At 41.5% G+C, this 20,780-nt stretch overlaps 1 protein-coding gene across 2 annotated transcripts in view; it reads left to right on the top strand.

Moving 5' to 3' along the window:
* Positions 1 to 20,780, top strand: part of PLOD2 (procollagen-lysine,2-oxoglutarate 5-dioxygenase 2) — a 50,461-nt gene that overhangs the window by 3,702 nt on the left and 25,979 nt on the right. For both annotated transcript variants that reach the window (XM_015871497.2, XM_015871496.2), the window contains exons 2-3: positions 15,225 to 15,316; positions 16,743 to 16,879. In XM_015871497.2, the coding sequence (XP_015726983.2) occupies positions 15,225 to 15,316; positions 16,743 to 16,879 (229 nt within the window). The remainder of the gene's footprint in view (positions 1 to 15,224; positions 15,317 to 16,742; positions 16,880 to 20,780) is intronic.

Here is a 20,780-nt window from a genome sequence, read left to right as displayed (position 1 = left end):
TGCAACTTATCAGAAGAAGACTACATCTCCCAGGGAACAACACGATGGGTCATGGGACCTGGACTCTATATTAACTCTGTCGCAGAACAGACTGACGGTCTTTCGAGTTCGCGCGTTCAGGGAGTGTGGTGGAGCCTTCAGCCGTTCGCCAGATTCCAAGTAGGCCTCTCGTTACGGGACTCCATTCTCTCTCCTATTTTGCTTGATTCGTTAGCTCAATTTCAATTATATTGTATTATATTGTGTTATCCTGTATTTCGATATAATTTAGTAAATAAGTGTGCCTCCTTAGATCGTTGTGCCGCTGTTTTCCTTTTCCTAATTAACTTTTCCTTTCGGCCTAGGGCCCCTCTGGCCTACGGCCCCCTGTCAACGGACGCAGGTGGATTTTTAGTTCAAAACCGTGACAGATTTTGGTGGAGAATGCGGGCAAATTGAGTTGCTGTTTTTCTGTGTTTTCTTCTGTTTGCTCTTTTAGCTTTTACAGAGCTACGAGTTTTTTTTCCCTGTTAAGGAGCTATCTCGTGTTTGCGATTCTGCACCTGCGAGCTTGACCTTGAAAGTCCAGGCGGACTGCCAATACTCCGGTATATTTTATAAACACGCTGAGCTTTGTTTTCTTTTTTACTTTTCTCTCTATTGGAGGAAAAAAGATGTTTTCTCTACTAAATTTGTTTTACCAGGGACTGTGTGCCATTGGTCCTTTTTTGAGACGCTCCGAACATATTGGGCCATGTTTAAGCTAGCACTTTTCTTATTGGAGCTATACAATTGTATAATGAATTGGAAAGGCAATGGTTTAGCAATGCTCACTTCGTATCTGTATACAGCTCTCCAGAGGGAGCACTAAGTCAAACTAATTATACAGAAATGGTGATTTTAAGCGTGCTCCTCTTTCTTTCTATGAATCCTTTATGCAGTTTTTGAATGATCAGTGGGTCACACTCTTAATCTCCCTGATCTTACTGTTGATTATTGTAATAATCTCACTCAGTATCTGATTTATAACATCCGGAGGGAAGTCTTCCCTAGAACCAGAGAATACTGAGTGGCAGGGAGTGTGGAGAGGTTTTGAAGAGATTCTCAAAGGACAGACATCTTCAGTGTTATGGAGCTTCACTCCTGAACACTTGAAGAATCCTGAGAGTTTGATTGCATATTTGAGGCAGGAATGTTGTGGCTCAGGCAGATCTTCAAGGAGGCACAAATGATTTTGGGCCTAGCTAATGCTTATCGGGCCTTAGTCAATACCATTCCTGAGAGGGAAGTTTTAGAAGCTGAGAGAGAGAGTCTCAGGGCCGAGAAGGGAGAGTCTTAGAGCTGAGGCAGAAAAACTTTGGACTGAGAAGGTAGAGAGAGAAAAAAGCTTTTTGAAGCCTGAGAGAAAAGATCTCCTGTACCAACGAGACTCAATCTGGTACGAGAAAGAGAGTCTTAGAGGCTGACGCAGAAAAAACTTTGGACTGAGAAGGTAGAGAGAGAAAAGCTTGAAGCTGAGAGAAAAGATCTCTGTTACCAACGAGACTCAATCTGGTACGAGAAAGAGAGTCTTAGAGCTGACGCAGAAAAAACTTTGGGATGAGAAAAGCTCCCTGCAATCCCAACTCAACACTCTCCAGTCCGAGTACAGCGCCCTCCGGTCCGAGCACGACGCTCTCCAGTCCGGCACGGCGCCTCTCGGTCGAGCACGAACGCTCTCCAGTCCGAGCACGGCGCCCTCGCGGTCCGAGCATGACACTCTCCAGACTGAGCCCGCATGCCCTCCGGTCCGAGCACGACATCTCAGTCCGAGCATAAATGCCCTCCGGTCGAGCACGACGCTCTCCAGTCCGAGCACGGCGCCCTCCGGTCCGAGCATGACACTCTCCAGACTGAGATGATGCCTCCAATCCATCCAACTGCGACACCCTCCAGTCCGAGCATAACGCTCTTCAGACTGAGCACAATGCCCTCCAGACCGAGCACAACACTCTTCAGTCCGAGCATAATGCCCTCCAGTCCGAGCATAACGCTCTTCAGACTGAGCACAATGCCCTTCGACCGAGCACAAACACTCTTCAGTCCGAGCATAACACTCTTCAGACCGAGCACAATGCCTCCAGACCAAGCTCAACACTCTCCAGACTGAGCGCGATGCCCTCCGGTCCGAGCATGACACTCTCCAGACTGAGCGCGATGCCTCGGGACCTCCGAGCACGACACTCTGCGCAGTCCGAGCACAGCGCCCTCGCTGTGTAAGTGCGTCGATCTCCAGGTCAAACATGACTCTATTGACTCGTTGTACACTGACCTCAAGGCCGACTACAACGCCCTCAAAGCCAGTCGCAGCACCCTCCGGTCTGTGTACGACGAGCTCCTGTCTGACTACGACGCTCTCCAGTCTGAGCACGACGCCCTCCAGTCTAGTTATAACGTCCTCAGGGCGGAATGCGACACCCTCAAGTCTGAACCGTATGTACTCCAACTTAACCAACCACCGGGGGCACCAGATACAATGCTGGGTGCCCCGTGAAGAGGGCGAAAAACAAAACGAGTTTCAACTCAGATAGAGAAAATGCAGAAGGAGTTAGAAGAGCGGTGGAGTAGGAGAGCAGGACTCAGGAGAGCAGGGGACTCAGGAGCGCAGGGGACTCAGGAGGTCAGGGGACTCAGAGAGCAGGAGGAGTCAGAAGACCAGAGGAAGTCGCGGAGCAGAGGTTGTTAGAGCAGTATTAGAAGATGTTAGAGGAGGAGAAGAAGTCAGAGGAGCAGAGAAAGTTAGGAGAGAGAAAAGTTAGGAGAGGAGGAAGAAGGAGGAAGTTACCTGGAGGAAATAACACAAGCATCAGGGTCAGGGTCAGAGTCAGAAGAGGAGCCAAAAGCTACTTTTTCTTTACGAGAATTTCTCGAGTCCAAACTTATAGATGGGGCAGCCTCATCAACACAGCTGCCAACATTAACACCTGGGACTCCTGATAGAGCAAAAGGTGAGCAAAGTATTACGACCATTATTGATCGATCTTTTAAAACTGAGTTGAAATTCGAAATATCTGAGAGAAAAGGATTTTCACACGTCAGGCCAAAAAAAATATTGGTTCCACTTGCGTTACTTCGCTGGCTGGGGAACAATTTGGTTTTTGCCAACAAGTGCGTGGCTCGATGGCAGTGAAGGCTCGCCAACTGGTTAGCCAGTTTGTTTCCAGGACCTCCACGTGTGGACAGAAGGTATAGCAACCATGCCAAAATCGGTCCTACACCCTCTGGAAGCGGATGTTGATAGCGGTAAGAATTTAGATTCCCTTTTAAACGGGACTTGGAGCCTTGAGAAAAAGGAAATTGGAAAACTTTGATATGAGAATAGGTATCCAAATTTTTTGAGAGGGAGGGCTCTGGTGGAAAATGCTTCTACAGCCCCCGTTTCAACCGTACAATCCAAAACCAATTACATGATCCTGAAGCAGTCCACGTTCACGACAAATGTGGCGCTGACTTTACAAAGGCAGCTCCAGAAAAGCATGCCAGTGCACTGCAGTTGGTATATGGCAAAGAGGGAAAGAACAATCTCCGATTCAGTAAAATTATTCATGCTTTATATGATGTTATGATGTGGAATACTGATAGCAAAAATTACAAAATTATTAAACCATGACAGGATGGTAGGTAGGATGACAATAAGGGTGTTTTTGTTTTCATTTGTCATGTCTGTTTTTATAGTTCTTGAGGGACCAGTTACAAGGAGAGCAACTTGGAAAGTGAAGAAGCTTTACTCCCTTGTAATTTCTACGCAGAGTGTAGTCCACTCCAACAGAAAGCACAACTTGACAGGAATGTGTCTGTATGTGTAGGAATGTTGTAGCTCTATAGGAGAAGTGACGCTTAATCGTTGAGGAATACGTGCTTGCAAGCACAGTCTGATGCTGCTGTGGTGTTCAGACTTCTGGTTCTGCAACGGAGCGGCTTCTGGAGTATTTCCTTAGAATTCATTAACTTTTCAAAGTAAGGTTTATATTGTGCATGAATAGAGTAAGTATGTAAAATCTCTGGTTCACACTCAAATTATTTATTTCAAGCAGCTGGAATTCCTGTTAAAATTTGCAGTAGATGGGGAAGAATAAGCAGTCCATTAAAGAAACAGGGTATATCTTTGTTTTGATGATCAGGAAAGTGACGTTTTCTTGATGTTCTCAGAGTCCGGGTATGTGGAAGTATTTTAATTGATATTTTGATGAAGCGCTTGCAAATGTGACTCCAGACACTTAGGTATCTCCTGATCATTTACCTATTACTGGCAAATTATGTAGTTAGCATGTGAAATAATTTCAATCTGTTTCTACTCAAATATGGTTTAGAGATGCTGTGGATTACTTTTTAATTTCTTCAAAATGCATAAATGTGTTTGTAATGAAGAACAAAGTAATTACATATCTGTTTCCTTCATAATCCAAAGTTACATAGTAGAATTCTGTGTTAGCTTGAAACATTCAAATTTACAGGGCAACTCTGAAGAAAGCCCCGTGGTGGTGGTGCTTGTCCCACCGGCTCTTACAGGCTGCCCTTTGAAAAGTATTCTAAGTTTTTTCCTGGTAAAAGTTGTAACTGTTGGTTCACTGTGGATTTTCTTGGAAAGATACACTGGGATATAGAAAATAGATTTATTTCTTTTTGATGGTAGTACTAATTCTTAAAATATAACTGCAAGTTACACAATTGTTGTATTAAAAATCCTTGCTAACTAGAAAACTAAAGGTTAAAAAAACCCAAAACTTTATTTGGACTGTCTTCATAAGCAGTTGACTAATTATGTTTTATATCACTGTGAAACAACTGCACACACAATTAACATGAGATTAGAACCAAGTCCACTAACCTAGTAACTGTAGTTGCTAGATCAGCTGTTCTTTGTTTTAAAAAGTACACTGAAATATACAACATACCTTACATGTCTCTAGGTTTAGTGTCAGAAGCAGGATCGGTAGTTAGTGCTCCTCTGTGGGCTGAAGGACAGGCTTGCTTGGAGTAGGCACTTCCCTTCTCACCAAGTGTGGAGTTGCAGCCTGCCCTTTATGCAGAAAAAGGGCTCTTGGACAAGTGTGTTTTTTCTCCTCCCAAGGTTTGTTGGCCTTCATTTCTGTCCATTTACTAGAACAGTCAAAGCTGGTCTGTGGAGATCTGGAGCTGTGTTGCACAACCATTGCCTGGAAGCAGGGGAGGTATGCAGAGCTGTAGGGTGGTGGCCCCTGCTGACAACATGGGGACAGTTATGTCTCCTTCAGACAGCTCCAGTTTAGCTTCTTGATTGTTAAACAAAGATTACTTGAAGGAAAAAATCTTTATTGCAAATCTTAATAGCGAAGTTCCACTGATGGCTTGATTAGCTGCCTGAAAGCAGGATTTAATGACGTCTGGTGCTGTATGTGACTGCCTGTTTAAACAGCTGGATATGCTGAATAACAGCTTAAACAGCAGCATGCTCTTCTCTAGACACTCATTTATGAGGGACAGCAAGGGCAAGGCTACTAAAAGGCAGAAGCTGAGTAAACTGTCTTGCTCAGGCAGCTGGGGTTAGCTGTCCTGGTTGCAGCCTACAGCCCTGTGGCAGTGAATGGCTGAGCTATTTAATGGTTGCAAGCACCCATGGCCGGGCTACTGCCATGGCCCCATGCTTGGAGACCTCTGAAGCTGAGCTGTCATCTGTGCACTAGTAAATGGCTGTAACTGGACCCTCTCCCACTCACCAGGATCTAGGAAGCTCTCCCTGGCTAGTTTGCTTCGTGCATTACAGTGATGTCATGTATAAACGTTCATGTCTGGCAACTAAGGAGTACCTCTTATCTGTACTTTACTACAGAGTAACCAATTCAATAAACAGATTCTCACCCAATTCTACTGCAGATGGTAGAAAAAACTTGTGAATGCTGCTGCTTGTGCCTGGTTTTGCTCAGGAAATCTTGCACTGGAAGGAGCATGAGCCTGAGAATGGCCAGCACTGTAGTGATTGATGAGTGCACACACAGGCCCTAATGAGCCTGTGTTGACTGTCTCTGTGGTACTATGAAATTAAAAATAAATATTAAGAAAAAAAAAAAACCACAAAAACCTGAGCCAAGCAACTTGCAGATGGTTTCTAAAAATGGTTCTGAATTAATATTGTGAATAACTGCTGGCCTTTATCTGAAAGTGTGTACACATGTAACAGAGATGGTCTATGAGTGGTTGTTCATTATTATTAGAGCTGACTACATTCAACAATTGATGGTTTCCATGTAGATTTTTCACACACTGTTTAGAGGTAAGATCAGAACTGCTTAGTATAGGACAAGCATCAAACTGCAGCACAGTGAACTTCTTGATGGGGTTGGGGTGTATAAGAAGTAAAATGGCTGTTCACATCCTTTGGGACTGCAAATTAAAGGGAGAGAATTTACTTGTATGAAGAACCTTTAGTATTTTTGTACCATACTTCACACTCTGAAATGCACTGTTCAACACTCCTTGCCTCTTTATAAATGGTCTTGAATTATGGATGATGTTTAACAGTAATTGGACTGTTGAATGGTAAGTTCTGAAGTTGTAGAAAAAATCGATTTTCATTCATTTAGTGGGGGGGGGGGGGAAGAGAAGTAAAATTTAAGTTCCTGTTCAGGGGCTTTGTGTTAGCAAGAACTAATCTAGTATATTTTCTATATTACAAGAAAATTCAGAGTACATTCTGCTTATTTTAGTGCATTCCTGCAGATTCTTTGTTTCTTTGAAAGAGAAGAAGTAAAAGATTTAAACGGACAATGATTATAATTAATGAGGAAGTTGCAACGAAACTTGCAGCTGCTCAAAAGTAAGCCAAGAAATTACACCTTCTATATTTTTTTTTTTTTCCTGGGAAAACTGCTGAAAACTTCCTGCCCTTTCTAGTTCTGTTCCATGGCCAGGAATGGTATTGGAGTTCCATTACTGATATCTGTTTCTCTGTGATTTTAGGAATTTACAATTAACCCTATGACACAAGTTCTACAATGACTATGCTTGTACCATTAAAAAGGCAGAATTATAGCTTTAATTTAGTCAGTCTGGTTTAAAGTGAAGTTACAAGTCTGACAGTTAGCAAAGTAGAATCTGGTACTGTTTTCCAGTTGACATCAATATTTGTTCTGCACTTTGTGTTTTTCAGTGAGATACGCAAGTGCGGAAATGTGGTGATTAACAAGAGGTTTGTAAAACAGAAAAGCAGAACTAACTTTTAGAGAAACTGTGCAGAAGGATCCGCTTCTTCTAAATCTGGCACTCAAGTTTAATTTGCAGTATTGGCTCTTAGAAATCCCTCTCATATACAGGCATATGTGAATAGCCTGCAGCTCAAGTTTGGCAACCTGTGACTGTACTTGCTATCTGTTAATTCTAATCTAATCTTTTATTACAAATTTTATCACTTTCCTATTGTTCATGAGGTTTTTCGGACATATTGCATATTGTCCACAACCCAGACACTCTATTAAATATTGGAGGATCCTTTCTTACAAGGTACTCATGGCTGCAGCTAATGAGACTTTGATATGAGCCTGCACCTTTGGGGAGCTGTAAGCTGTGGGATGAGTAGTGGCATTCAGTAAAGTGTTCCACGTGGAACAGAAGTCCACTCTATAATATGTAGATCAGATTTAAAAACAAACAAAACAAAACCCAAAAGCAACAACAGAACTTCCAAGTATGAAATAGTCTTCTCTCTGCACCAATCATCTCTTCCCCTCCTGGAGTGTGATTCAACAATTCCTTCTCAAGAGGAAGGACTGTACTTGCTAACTCAGTACGTTTGTTCAGAATCCTAAGGGAAAATAAACCGTTGTCATATGGCTCTATCTTTTGCCTCCTTATGCCAGCAGCTTTGTTTGTCCTGAGGCTTCTGCCAGCCTACTGCTTTCTTTGACCATAAGTACATCTTATAAACTGACACTGAGTAGATGTGAAAAACACAAACTTTAAACATATGCATTGTGTACTTAAGATCTTGTTTGTTTGCTGCTGGATTACATTAACCAAGTATATGTATGTAGGTATAACTTATAATCATAGTTACATTGCATATAATGGGTTTCTGCTGTTTCCATCTGTCATCTTTTCAAAGTGTGTGGGTTTTCAAATGTTTGTTTGATTTAGGACTCTGAGTCTAGGCCATGACTTTGGTGGAGAAACTAAATATGAATATTCTTTTCAAGAAGACAAATGCTCTCTTACTCTGCGATAAGTGGCAGCTCATCTTGTTCTAGAAATCTGAATTGTGGAAGTACTCTTTGGTATTCAGATTTTGTAGGGGACAACAGTTCTTTGAGCTTTGAACATACTGTGTGAGTCTGCATAAACACTGAAAAGGCACGGCTGTTGGAACCACCAGTGCCTTCTATCTACAGAGCCTCAACATGTATCAGAAGCATATGGAAGAATTAGTGAAGTCATCAAAATTGCATGGGAAGAGAATTGGTTATCATGAATATATTGAAGCAGTGATGGTGTGCAGTTTCGCGTAGGCCAAGGATCCATTTCAGTTTTTACTTCTCTATTGTGGGCTTAAAGAAAATGCAGCATGAGCTTTAATAGCTCTTTCAGAGCTCAGGAATTCATTGGTAATTCACTGTTGTATGTTGCTTAGCTTTTTTGGGTGCAAAAGCAGAAAATCAACTAAGAATAATATTTCCTGAAATACTTCATATTAGCCAGTTGTTTGGATTCCCATGTTTTTATTTCATTTAGAATATATTGTCTCTTACATTTTCCAGTGTATCTTCCAAAAATATAAGTCATCTGCCAGAGGCACCACAAGAGGTTAGTTGTACAGTTGTAGTCCATTACTACATACCACCTAATTCTTCTGAAATTTCACATTTTATCATTGCACATGAGAAAAACTTAGATTAGAATTCCAGTTGTGGATCATACCTTCGCTGAATGCTGGCTGACCTGCCCTATGATTCTTTTTTGTTTTGGAAGTCAGGCTTGTGGTATCATGCGTATCAGGGCAATGATATTAAAGTGACATATTTTACAAGCAGAGCTGGTAACATGCTGGGACATACCCACCTGGAGCTGGGAACATCTGGCTCCTGTGCTGTGTCATGGCTGGGGATGGTGATTTGCAATTCCAATTAAATAAATATACTACCTGTGAATTTCCAAGTGGAATAGATAGAGCTGCTGTCCAGTATTCAACTTAAAATTTTTGATCACGTCTCTTTACCAGAATTCTATGCCAGAGAATAATATAATCACTTTTTGGCAGCTTGCATGTTTACAAACAAGCATTTTAGGGAATGAAGTGCAGAAAGAGTAAAACTTCATATGAAAATCACTGGCAGACATCTTGAGATCTTACCAAAAACTGCAATATCTGCCATTGAATTGAACAGATGCGTTGGTTTCCCAAAAACAAGGTCAAATATTCTGCTAGTTTTATGTTCTTAACAGAGCAAAAAGAATGTTTTAATGGGAGTGGGGGGGGGAAACAACAAGAAAACCCCAATATTTTTTACATGCCTTAAGTATATTATCTATTTTGTATGCAGCCCAAGACAATTCCTTTTCACTCAATGTGGCCCAGACAAGCCAAAAGGTTGGACATCCATGGAGTAGATTGTCTGCCTTGGGGAAAAACTGGGAACTGTAGTCTAAAACCAAACCAACTTTTCCTCCCCCTCCAAACAGTTAATCTGTGGAAAGAATACATAATAACCAAATTTTAGTCAGGAGTCTGAAGTTGCTAGCAGAGGCTGTTTTGTGTCACTCTTGACAGCTACTTCTCAGTTAGCATACTTTTAAACATTCCTTGTTACTATGTATTTGAACTGTGACAGAGGAGGAATCCTGACTGAAAATGCTTTTTCAGCTGTGTTGCATTTTAGTGCATCTCTCCATTAATGGACAAACGTGTTCTAATATGGAGTGAAGACAAGCAAGTCTGATTTTTATGGAAAACTGACTTCTGTTTATCTCCCACATCTGTGGAGGTGTGGGAGACATAACAGACACAATGACAATAGCTTCATTATTGTGCTTGAATGCATTCATATGCCTTCTGCTTTCCCAATAAATACTCAGACTATGCCTTAAATTAAGGTCACACAGATAACTTCCAAGGCTACCTGGGATAGGACTGTAATAGCTCAACTTTTCATTGACTCTGTATGTATGTGTGCGTATAGTTTATTTACTTTTAAATCCTATTAGGTTTTCAGTTCTCAGACCTTTTCCATGGCCTATAGCAATTCGTTCATTTGTTTGCTGGAAGCCTTTAGTGGATTATTTTGCAATAAGGCTGTGTTTTATAGGCACTAGGACATGGATCAAAAACCGGTCATCACTTACTACTATAAGCCACTAAGTTTACAGATAGGCAAAGGTTTTGATGGCATAATGCAGTATTACGCACATATGTCCTTTGATCTTACTGCACGTTCCTATTCCAGAGAAGTCCATGACAGCTGAATCCAAGAGATGAATGTCAGCTCCCATGTGGCTGCAAGCAATATCCTCATTTTTGGCTGCTTTAAAGCTACTGTACTAGTGCCCGCAGCCCCTGGTAGAAATTATGTAGTAATCTCTGTCAGTGTTCATTCATGATAAATAAGAACCATGTGGGTGTACAAGGAGCAACTGCAGCGCTTTGCGTGTTCCTCTGCCAAGGTATGAGCAGAGAGGTCACTGCAACTTAGCACAGTCCTGCCACAGCAATGCTGGCTGAGACCTCCACACAAATCAGTGAAAACAAAGGCACTGGCTTACAGCTCTTATTTCTGGTAATATATATTGATGGGTCTGATTCCCTGATGGTGGCAGCCCAAAAGATTGAGTGAAGGAGTGAAATGTTTTGATAAACAGTCATTGAGTTTGCTAATATGTTGCACGAGCTCTTTATGCAGTGTTGTTTTTCACAACTTGAGTACTCAACCGTTTCCTAATTTGCACATAAAAATGAGTTCTGCCTGTCACTGGATATACTTCCCATGGCCAAACATGTGCTCTCAGGCTTGTTTTCAAAACAGAACAGCTGCTTTGTGAACGTAGCTATCTGAAAGCTGTCTGGAATAATTGTACTGTAATAACATCAGCACCCTCATATCTGGCATGAAGCTCTTCCGAGTTTTTTTTTTCCATGCTTTCCTGTTGAACCTTGGTGTAGGGTTTTCATTTCCTTTTAACACAGGCTGATTTCACTTGTGGCAGTGAGTGCCAGGCAGTAATCCTCTGTGTCTGCCATGGTGGCTGTGGGCTGCTTGCTGCTGCGCGGCCCAGGCCTGAGAATGGGCAGGGTGCTGGCTGCCTGCTGTGTTTGTGGTTTCATCTATGTTTGTATTTGGGGGATGCTGTTACTTCTGGAAAACACTTCTGAATATGCCTTCATCCCTGCTGTGAGAGGGATAGTCAGTCTGAAGGAGCTGGGTAGCTCAAGTGTGGATGTTAGACCACACCGCAGAGCTCCTTGTGGGTAGGCTGCTGTGTGGAGGACAGGGTTTGCTCCCAACAGTAAAGCAGGAACTGTACTACTTCAGCCAGAAATCATCATGGTGTTTGGGTGAAGGATTTTGTGTCTCCCTCAATGGAAAACACCTGGCCACAGCCATAACTTGGGGTCTGAGAAACTGGGGGCAGCTTTGTGCTGTAGCACATAGTGGAGCCTGTTCAGCCATGCTGTCAGGTTAGGTGCTGCTTCTGCCACCAGAATGGCTGTGCTGGCATCTAAAGCAGGTGTAGACACATATGTGCCGAAAGCAAAGTGGAGGCTTTGATGAAATCAATCCCCCAGAGTCTGTGTTTCACTTGTATGCTTGTCTTATTTTGAATTCTTGAAAGCTGCTTTGGTTATACACTGTAGGACATAAACCATTAGAACACTGATCCTATTTATTGTACTTAAATGGGAATGAGAAATAGACTCAAAAGTGAATGATGTTAAAGGGTTAAAAAGGAGTAATGATCAGAAGCATCCTCTTTGCTCACTTCCGCAGGAAGAAGCATGCATCTTTTCTGCCAGCAAAGCTGGTGCAAGTTATCACTTCTAAATCAAGTCAGAGGAGCCTGAAGGAATTACATTAACGTTTTTGTAATATCCTGCTAGTGAGATGAAAAAGGAGCTACTTTCCTCATTTGGCTAGTAATCCCCTATATAATGTGCCGAGGTAACTGTCATTTAATGTACTTTTCTTCAGGCACACTGCTAACAGGATAAAATCATACTCAGTTTGCTCTTTTATTTAAAGCAGATGCATGTACACGTGCACATGCAACCAAGCAAGTGAGAAAGCAAAATAAACAAAACTCCAAAGACTAAATATTCTGCGAAGAGCCTATTTAGAATCTGAGATTCTAAATGCTGTAGTCGCAGTATTCTTCTCCATTTAAAAACTGTTTAAATACCAGATGCACACAAAATCCAGTGACACTGAAATAATACCTTTTAAAGCTCATCATCTGTAACTTTATAAAACTGACCATTGGCAAGTATGCTGAAAGCATTTCCAAAGTAAATAGTACCTTTATAAAAATAGCTTCCTGTCTGTTCTGTGACTGTTTGCAAAACTGACTCAGGCAGCTTATTTAGACTTACTGGGTATGAGTGCAATACAGGTTCCTTTTGTTTTTGTGTGAATTTTGCAGTGAATCTTGAAATGTATGAACAAGGTACAGGTGGAATTACTGTGGGTTTCATTAAAAAAGAGTGACAGTATCCCATAAAGAATAGTAGATTGTTTTGTACTTACCAAAAGGTATTGGTATATTTCTTCAGGACAGTCTTTATTAGACTTAGGAACTGTGAGGGAAAAAATAATATCAATCCGATGTGGCCCACGTTTCATCATTTATACCATGTTGTCAAGTACTGATTTTAAAATCCTTGCTTTGAGCATTCCTCAGGAAGCAGTAGGTGTGAAAAATGTCTATCCCAAACCAAACTTTGCAGTTACCGTCAGTGCTTGACTATTCTCCTAGGAAACTGTCAGCAACGGATTCACTTGGCTTAGTGGTGCAGTCTAGTATGATCAGATTTTCCTTAATCTGTTCCATAGAGAAAAATCCTACCCTCTGTCTTCAGCTGTTTTAGCCATAATCTAATATGTCATGTTCTTCATCCATTCTGTGGTGACTTCTGTAGAATTACTTTAAATTGCATAACCTTTAAAAGAACATATCATACTATTATCGCTGAACTTATGTCCATCTGTGAGTCAGTGTGTCTGTGAGTGCACTGCACTGGAATTCTCTGGGATGGCCTTCCTGCCCTTTTTAGGTGTGCACTTGGGATTTTCTTCTGAATCTTGACCACAAAAGGCTGCTAGCACTCAAGCTGGAAAAATGTGGAATAATACACCTTTTAAAACTGTCTTTTCATAATGTTTGGGTATCCATACCAAGTTGATTGAAGAGTTTCAAATACTCCCTGTTTCTTTGATGCATGTTGCACTGCAGGAGCATCAGTGTGGTATGGCAGAGTCAATAATTAATTTGGGCAACACCAAGTAACAGCTGTAGAAAGCCTGTTCTAAACAAACAAGGTAGAGTTTTTCTTTGAGTAGGTACTGGCATGCGGGCCTGTCATTGTTTATGGTTTACATCTATTTGTTGGCTAAGAGTGAGGTTAAGAAATCATCTTGTGTTTGAAGATGTAGAGAAACCACATCTAGGTCATGGAAGACTGAGGCTGGTAAAGAGAGCATTGTGTATGATTGCCTTATCCTTGCTATTCTTCATGGTATTCTTATGGCTGCAGCTGAGAATGAACTGTCACATCACTGTTTGACCTGACTGGAGTGCTCATGGGAGTGAGCTGGTTTCTCATACCAAATCTGTCTTTTTTCACTGGGAGAGGAAAAGTAGAAATCAGGGGCTCCTGAGACCAATCTCCATAGATTTCCTGCTGCAGTGGTATTAGACAGATGGGAATTTCATTAGAGCATGTTTTTGTGGCTTTTTGTTTGTTTGGTTTTTTTTGTTGCTCTGTAAGTTATATCTGTGTTAATACAACTATTGTTCCTAGCTTGACTGCTCATTAGTACCCTCTGAAGTACACTGATACCTGTCTGTCAAGCATCATCATCTTTAGCAAGTGCACTTCTTATATGTAGAAAAAGGGAAGCAGGCTCTTTCCTTGTGAGTCAGTTTTGTGGGCATCAAAAAAAAAAAAAAAAAAAAAAAAAAATGGTGGGCTGTAACAGACATGAATATGCTCAGGATGAACACTTCTTTGTCTACAGACTGCAAGTTTTGCACTAGAGGAGAAGACCAAAGGGTTAATAGGAAAGTTTTTCACAGCAACCACCTCTAGCAAATGTTACTGTGCTGAGCAGGATAAACCCAAAGGATGTTTTATAGAAGAGTGAGGCTACAACAGGCGCTGTGTCTGGAATAGCCATTAGAGGCAATTAATTTTGCTTTCTGTATGGATTGATCTCCTGGGCTCTGTTTAGAGGGCAGCCATTGCTTGAACTGAGACCAAATGGAGGAACTGCAATATGCTTTGGGATCCAAGCAGATCTGATTAAGTACTCAATGCTGGATAAAGGTCTTATATTTTTTGATAGCTTTGAATTGTGTACCATGATTATGGAACATATTGCAAAGAGTACAGAATGTTGTTCAATAGTTTAATGAAGAAAATATCAAGCTGTTTAATGGGAATTCTTGGCCTTGTTCGAACTGTGTCAAAAGCCCTGGGATTTAAAAAGGAAATTGGTCATGATCATTTGCTTGCATGCAGAAATAAGGCAAAATTGGTATAATTTGCAGACACCCGATTCTGAATAAACCAAAACCTGTGCTCTTTTGTCACTGTCCAAGGACTTAAAAGCAGCCAGCACAGCTTGCTGGGCTCTGTTGTCTGCTGTTCACTGCTGGGTGAAGCTCTCTGCTACCAGTCACTCATGTGACAAGAGGTGACAGGATTAGCTCAGATGGAATTACTAGTAATAAATTATTTTTGTTTCAAAGATTCCTTCCTGTCCAGAGGTCATACTAACTTTGTTTTCCTCTCTTGAGCTGGCTGTTTACAGAGCAGATACTTCTCTGCTTCCTCTTCCTGAGTGTAATTTTAAATGCTGCATCTTCATAGAATTTCTTGTTTGGTGATGTCTCATGCCTGTAACATGACAGTGTATTTGCCTCGTTCCTTGGAATCAGATGTAGGCAAATTGTGAAGTCCCTTCATATGGTGTACTTTTGTTGTAACTGTGGCCTGAAAACTTAATATCTCCTTTCTTTTTCTCTCACAGATAACCTCCTAGTTTTTACTGTAGCAACTAAAGAAACCGATGGCTTTCATCGCTTCATGCAAACTGCAAAGCACTTCAACTATACAGTGAAGGTACCGTATGTTCTCATGCTAAACAATCATACTAGACAGCCTTTAAGGTAGAAACAGTGCAGAAATAACTGAAGGTGCATGGGTTAAGTTGCATGCCAGGATAACGTAAATCATTTACAAAGGCCAGGCTGGCCCAGCCAGCCTCACTTCTGGGGAGATACTCCTTTCACTGCCATGGGAAGGTTTCAACAGAATAGTAGATACTGTGGTCATGTCCCTTAATCATTTGTAGGTTCTGTCATGATTTATCATCTCGGCTGGCCTTGCAGTGCAACTTGTTTGGTTTGAGCAGCTGCACAACTGCTGCTGGAAGCTGTGCTGGCAGCACAGGAGGAGATGGGTGTTCCCATCCTGCTTAATCAAGGTGGGCGTCCTGCTGTGGGGAAGGAGGGAGGGTCACAACTGCAAGCCTCCTTCTGTCTCCCAAGATCCCATAACTATGAGAGTACAAAATATTTCTATTGATTTTCCTAGCCTTTTGTGTCTTGTTCCACATCTCCGTATGTCACATACTGAAGTTGGCCTCCACATGACCTTGGGAAAAGCAAAAGCCCTAACTATCTTGTAACTTTCCACACAATTTTTGTTTGCAAAAGAAAAATCCAGGAATTCAGATTGTATTATGAAATTCTTCTGCTTGCTTACTCACCAGAGCATCTGAACTGTAATTAAGAAATCATTTGGTCTCTGAAGTTTGACTTTTACTGTTGAACTTGAAAACCTGAGAAAACCTTTCCTAAAGTTAATGTTGTTCTAAAGCATTTGAGAAGCCTGGGCTCTGCATACAGCTATTAGCTTTGCAAATTTGTCTAAAACAGCGTGCAATTCAGTTCTTACAGGTTTTAGGAGATCCAACAGTCTTTTATCCTTCAAATGCTCAAAACCCACAAAAGTTTTAAGTTGCAATTGGCACTTGGCTATGGAGGAATGTTGTTTAGCTGATTTTAGCACAGTCGTAAATTGGGGAATCTATCCTTCATTTGTAATGAAAGTGATCTGGGGCTATTTCAGGAATACTGGAGCTTGGAATTTGTATTAGTAATATCCTGATACCCCAAGCTCTTTGATACTTCCTAAAATGATGAATTTGTCTTCTAAACAACTCATTCAGAATGTTCTTCTAATACAAGTTTTGAAACGGTTATTCATTTTTTCCTTTTTCTGATGGAAATGTGTTTAAATAAACAGCAGTAGCAGGCAATTGCTTGATTCTTATTTGGTTAAGAAATTTGTCTCATGGTTTTGCAGTGATGTCATTGTGCTCAATGCTGCTTCAGACATGGAAAACTTATGATGCTGGAAATGCTGGCTTGCTGTGCTTTAATGTGTTGCTTCTGCTTTAACATCTGTTTTCAATAAGAGTCTGCTTTCAAAAGCCTCTTGTTTTTTGGTGCCAAGAAAAAAAAAGGCTCTTTACTTTTTCCAGGTACTTGGAAAAGGTGAAGAGTGGAAAGGTGGTGAGTTGGCGAACTCCATTGGTGGAGGGCAGAAAGTTCGACTGCTGAAAGAAGGCATACAGAGCTATGCTGATCAAGAGGACTTGATTGTAATGTTTGTTGAATGGTGAGCAAACCTGGCTTGTTGTCATTACATTTTAGCTTGGGTGGGCACACAGAAGTAGCTAATCTGATGTGCTGGAAGTTGCATGACCCTCTGTTTGTTTGAGAATGTTTGCTCCCATTTTTTCATTCATAAAAATAGTAGTTTGTGCTTGGAGCAATCACTGCTTTTTAAAAAGGATTTACAGATGTATGAGTTGCTCATAGTTATGCTGCCTCGAGGGGGTGAAAAAATGTTGTTGGAGCTGACAAGCTTTCAGACCATCAGGCAAGCATGCATCCATCTCTCATTCTGTTGCGGTAGTGTGGGATGTGGCTGAGGTCTGGGAGCTGGGGGACTGGCAAAAGCAGCTCCAGAAATAATATGGCCAGAAGAGACCTGAGCATGATCTCCTTCCATGAAGTAACAGTGACATGGAGTAAGCTGGAAAACAGGCTCTTGAGGAAAGCACTTAGTGAGAAAACTCCTTTTATGTGCTGGAGAGATGAAGTGAGGCACTGTGCCATACAGCCCCCCAGTGCCTGCTGTGTCTGCAGATGGAAGCATGGAGACAGGGCTGCTGAGGGTGCCAGATTACCACAAACAGCACGGCTGTGCCTGAGCTTCCTTGTTGGAGGCCAGATAGCTTTCTTTCTGTTGCAGAAAGCAGAGAGCACAGGGGTTTTTTAACATGTTTACTTTCTTTTTTTTCTTTTTCTCGTCCTGTGTGTGCTAAGAACATGTTGAGAGCAGCTAAGGGCCCAGCTCATGGCAGCCACTACAGCCTCTCACACCCATGCTAGGGTTACAGCACCTACAGGGAGGATGTGCAGCTCTGTCCTGAATGGGGCTGAGAGGCCCCAGGCACAGCCAGCCTAGGGGAGGGAGCTGGGGGCAAGCCTGGAGCGTGAGCATGGTTCATGCTCTGTGACCAGCTCATCTTGGAATGTGTGCTACTGAATTTTACTTCAGCACTTTGAGCAAGCTTTACATGGGAAATGGATTTTTACACTTCTGTAACTTTAAAAGTGACATACAGTTCCAAGCCACACATTCTTGTTTGCTTGGTTTTTTTTTTCTTACTAACTTGATTAGCAGTTTTCTGTTCATTAAGTAGAAAAAATAACTTTGTGAAAATCAGCATGTACATGCTCGTGGTATTCTAGTAATCATGCAAGACCAGAAAAGTATTTGAGAGTAATCTGGGGAATTGTTCTGATCTTTACTAGAGGCTCAAATGAATCATCTATTTACTTAACACTCACTGCTTATATTGACTTCTTGCTTTCTAACTTACTATCTCAGTACCTTAATATTTTTCCCTATATGGTAAAATACTTCAATTTGTTATCAGATTTGGGTGTGGCTCACATTTCTGCAACATAATTTTTTATCTCCAGGATGGGCTATCTAAGGGGGGGGGTGGATGAGGGAGTATGGTGGACTATGTGTGTTCAAGTACAGATGTCATAATCTTTCTTGCCAGGAAAACTTGCAATTTCAAGCCTCCCAGGTTCTTGAAGGTTATAATCCCAAATACACATTGATTTAAAGCTTTTGGGACAGATTCCAAGTAGGAAAAAAAATATATTTTCTTTCTAATTCTAGCATTATATTTGGATTATGATGAGCCTTTTCATTTCCAGGAATCCTTGTTATTGATTTAAACTTTGAGAAATGTAGCATATCTATAGGAACTCCCTTTCTTTTTCAGGTATTTTTCTTTATATTCACTGCTAAGCATTTGGGATATTAATCTTGGTGGGTGGTGGAGAAGGAATCTCACGGTTTATTTACTGTAACTAGGCAAATAATGTATAATGAACAGTTTATGCAGCTTCTTGCTATGTTTTGAGTAGTGTTTTTTATGTGACTCGCAACTCTGGAAATAGTTTTAACTTTTCTAGTGGTCAGTTTGTGTCTAGGTGCGGATGGAATACAATTTGAATTAGGTTTGTTTTTGTGAGAGCGAGCTGCTGATTTACTTTGGACCATTTCAGACTGAACGGGCTAACAGCCAGCACAGACTGGGCTGACATGGTTGGTGCTGTGACTGTTCACCCAGAACTCCCACAGCAATCTGCTTGTGTTGTAGAAGATTGTTGAAGCCTCGATTGTTTTTTTAAAAAACATTTGCCAGGAAATGAGGGATAACCGTTTTGAGATATGCAGAAAATGCAATTAAGGTGTGATTCTGGTGGAAATACTTCGTAAACAACGAAGTGTGTGGCCTAAACAGTCCACTTAAATAATATGAAATATGGGACCTGAGTTGCTAGTTGCAAGTAAATCCCCCTTGTTTGTACTTGGAGCTCTTTAACTTGCAGCTTAAATAGTAACAGGTCTTTATTGTTATAAAGCTGTAGATGCAAAGTTGCACGTTCAGTTCTGGAAGATCTGCAACCCGTGATCACTTCCCAGCTGTGACAAGGCGCTGGGTGTACAGAGGGTGTGACTTGGGGCCAAAAAAGGAGGAAGGCTGGGTGGATTCCAACCCTGAACATCAACCATCTGGGAACTTCAGGAAATAGGACTGGAGCTGTGGAAACTTTATTTACCCCCTCCACATCCTAGTTAATCAAAAGGATTTACGAAGAATAAATAAGAGTATCTGAGCTTTTCCAGCTTGTCAAAGTATCCTGCCTCTTTCTGGATGTATCTCTACGTATTCTCCTCTGTCCAATTCTGAAGTCCTATTCAAATCTGAAAGTCAGTTCACATGCATAACTGTCAAAGATTGTCCTGGAACCCATTTTGCAATGGTCTCAATGTGGTAGACCTCAATTGGATCTTCCTTATGACAGGAATTCAGTGCTGGATACACTGAGTGTAGTCTTACATAGTGGAGAAGAGAGGCAAATAGGTAGGTTTGAGCTTGGCTCAAGAAGTTCTCCTTTTGTCTGAGACAAATGGAACTTGTGTAAAACCACAGATGAGAGGACTAGCAGTGAAGAGTAGGAGGCTGCTGGAGGGTCCTGTTTGGGGAGGGGCATAGGGTAATCCAGCAGGTTACTTCTTGATGAAACAGAGGGCCACAAAAATCAATGGAAAATGTACGTAAGTGATAGACTAATGCTCCTGCATAATATCCCTTTGTATGTAAAATTTACAATAATTGCAAATACAGTTTAGCAGTTCAGAGCTGAGCTCTGTGCTGCTGTGCTTTGTATTATGAACTGTGCTGCGCTAAGTAGCATATCCCTTTCCCAAGCAGAGCCTTGTGGCTAGCCCAGCGTGTTGCTCAGCTTTGGCTCTTTTTCCAGAATGACACTCGTTGGGAAGCAATGTTCCAGGGGTGTTTGGTTCCTTCCTGCAGCTGCAAATCATTGCAGCAGCAGCACTAACCTGATCAAAGAGGAGAAGCACAGCCTGCCATAAGCTATTAAGTTAAAGCCTCAGACAAATCTCTGTTTTTGTCTGTCTTCAACTCGTCTCCTGTTTCTTGCTTGTTCTTCAGACCCATTCTGGCTTTGAATAGGACTACACCAGCTGAATGGGGAGGGAAATACTGTTCTGTATATTTTGGGCAGAAGCAGGCAGCTTTTGCAAAACTGGAGAAGCTCCAAAGTGTACAATACATTTTTCTTTCTTTTTCTTTTTTTTTCTTTCATACATTCTTCTGCCAAAGTTACAGAAAAACAAAACAGTGAAGGTTAACAGATCTCCATTTACTTTATATAGACTACATAACACACTTCCTCTCCAGGGCTCATGCTTTGCTCTGTGGTGGAGATCTGTTGCATTTGTAAGCCAGCTGTTCACTTTTTTTAGTCCAATTGCATGAAATCTCCTTTGAAGAAAGGACATTTTAAATAATTCGGAACTGTAACAAAGGAGCACCAGAAGGCTGTAAGGGTTGGTTTCTTGGCTCTATTGCTGAGTAACACATTGCAGTGCAAAAAATTCTGTTTACTGCTGGTGGGAT

Source organism: Coturnix japonica, chromosome 9 (genome assembly GCF_001577835.2).
Source record: "Coturnix japonica isolate 7356 chromosome 9, Coturnix japonica 2.1, whole genome shotgun sequence".
NCBI lineage: Eukaryota > Metazoa > Chordata > Aves > Galliformes > Phasianidae > Coturnix > Coturnix japonica.
This window is presented reverse-complemented; position numbering and strand designations above follow the sequence as displayed.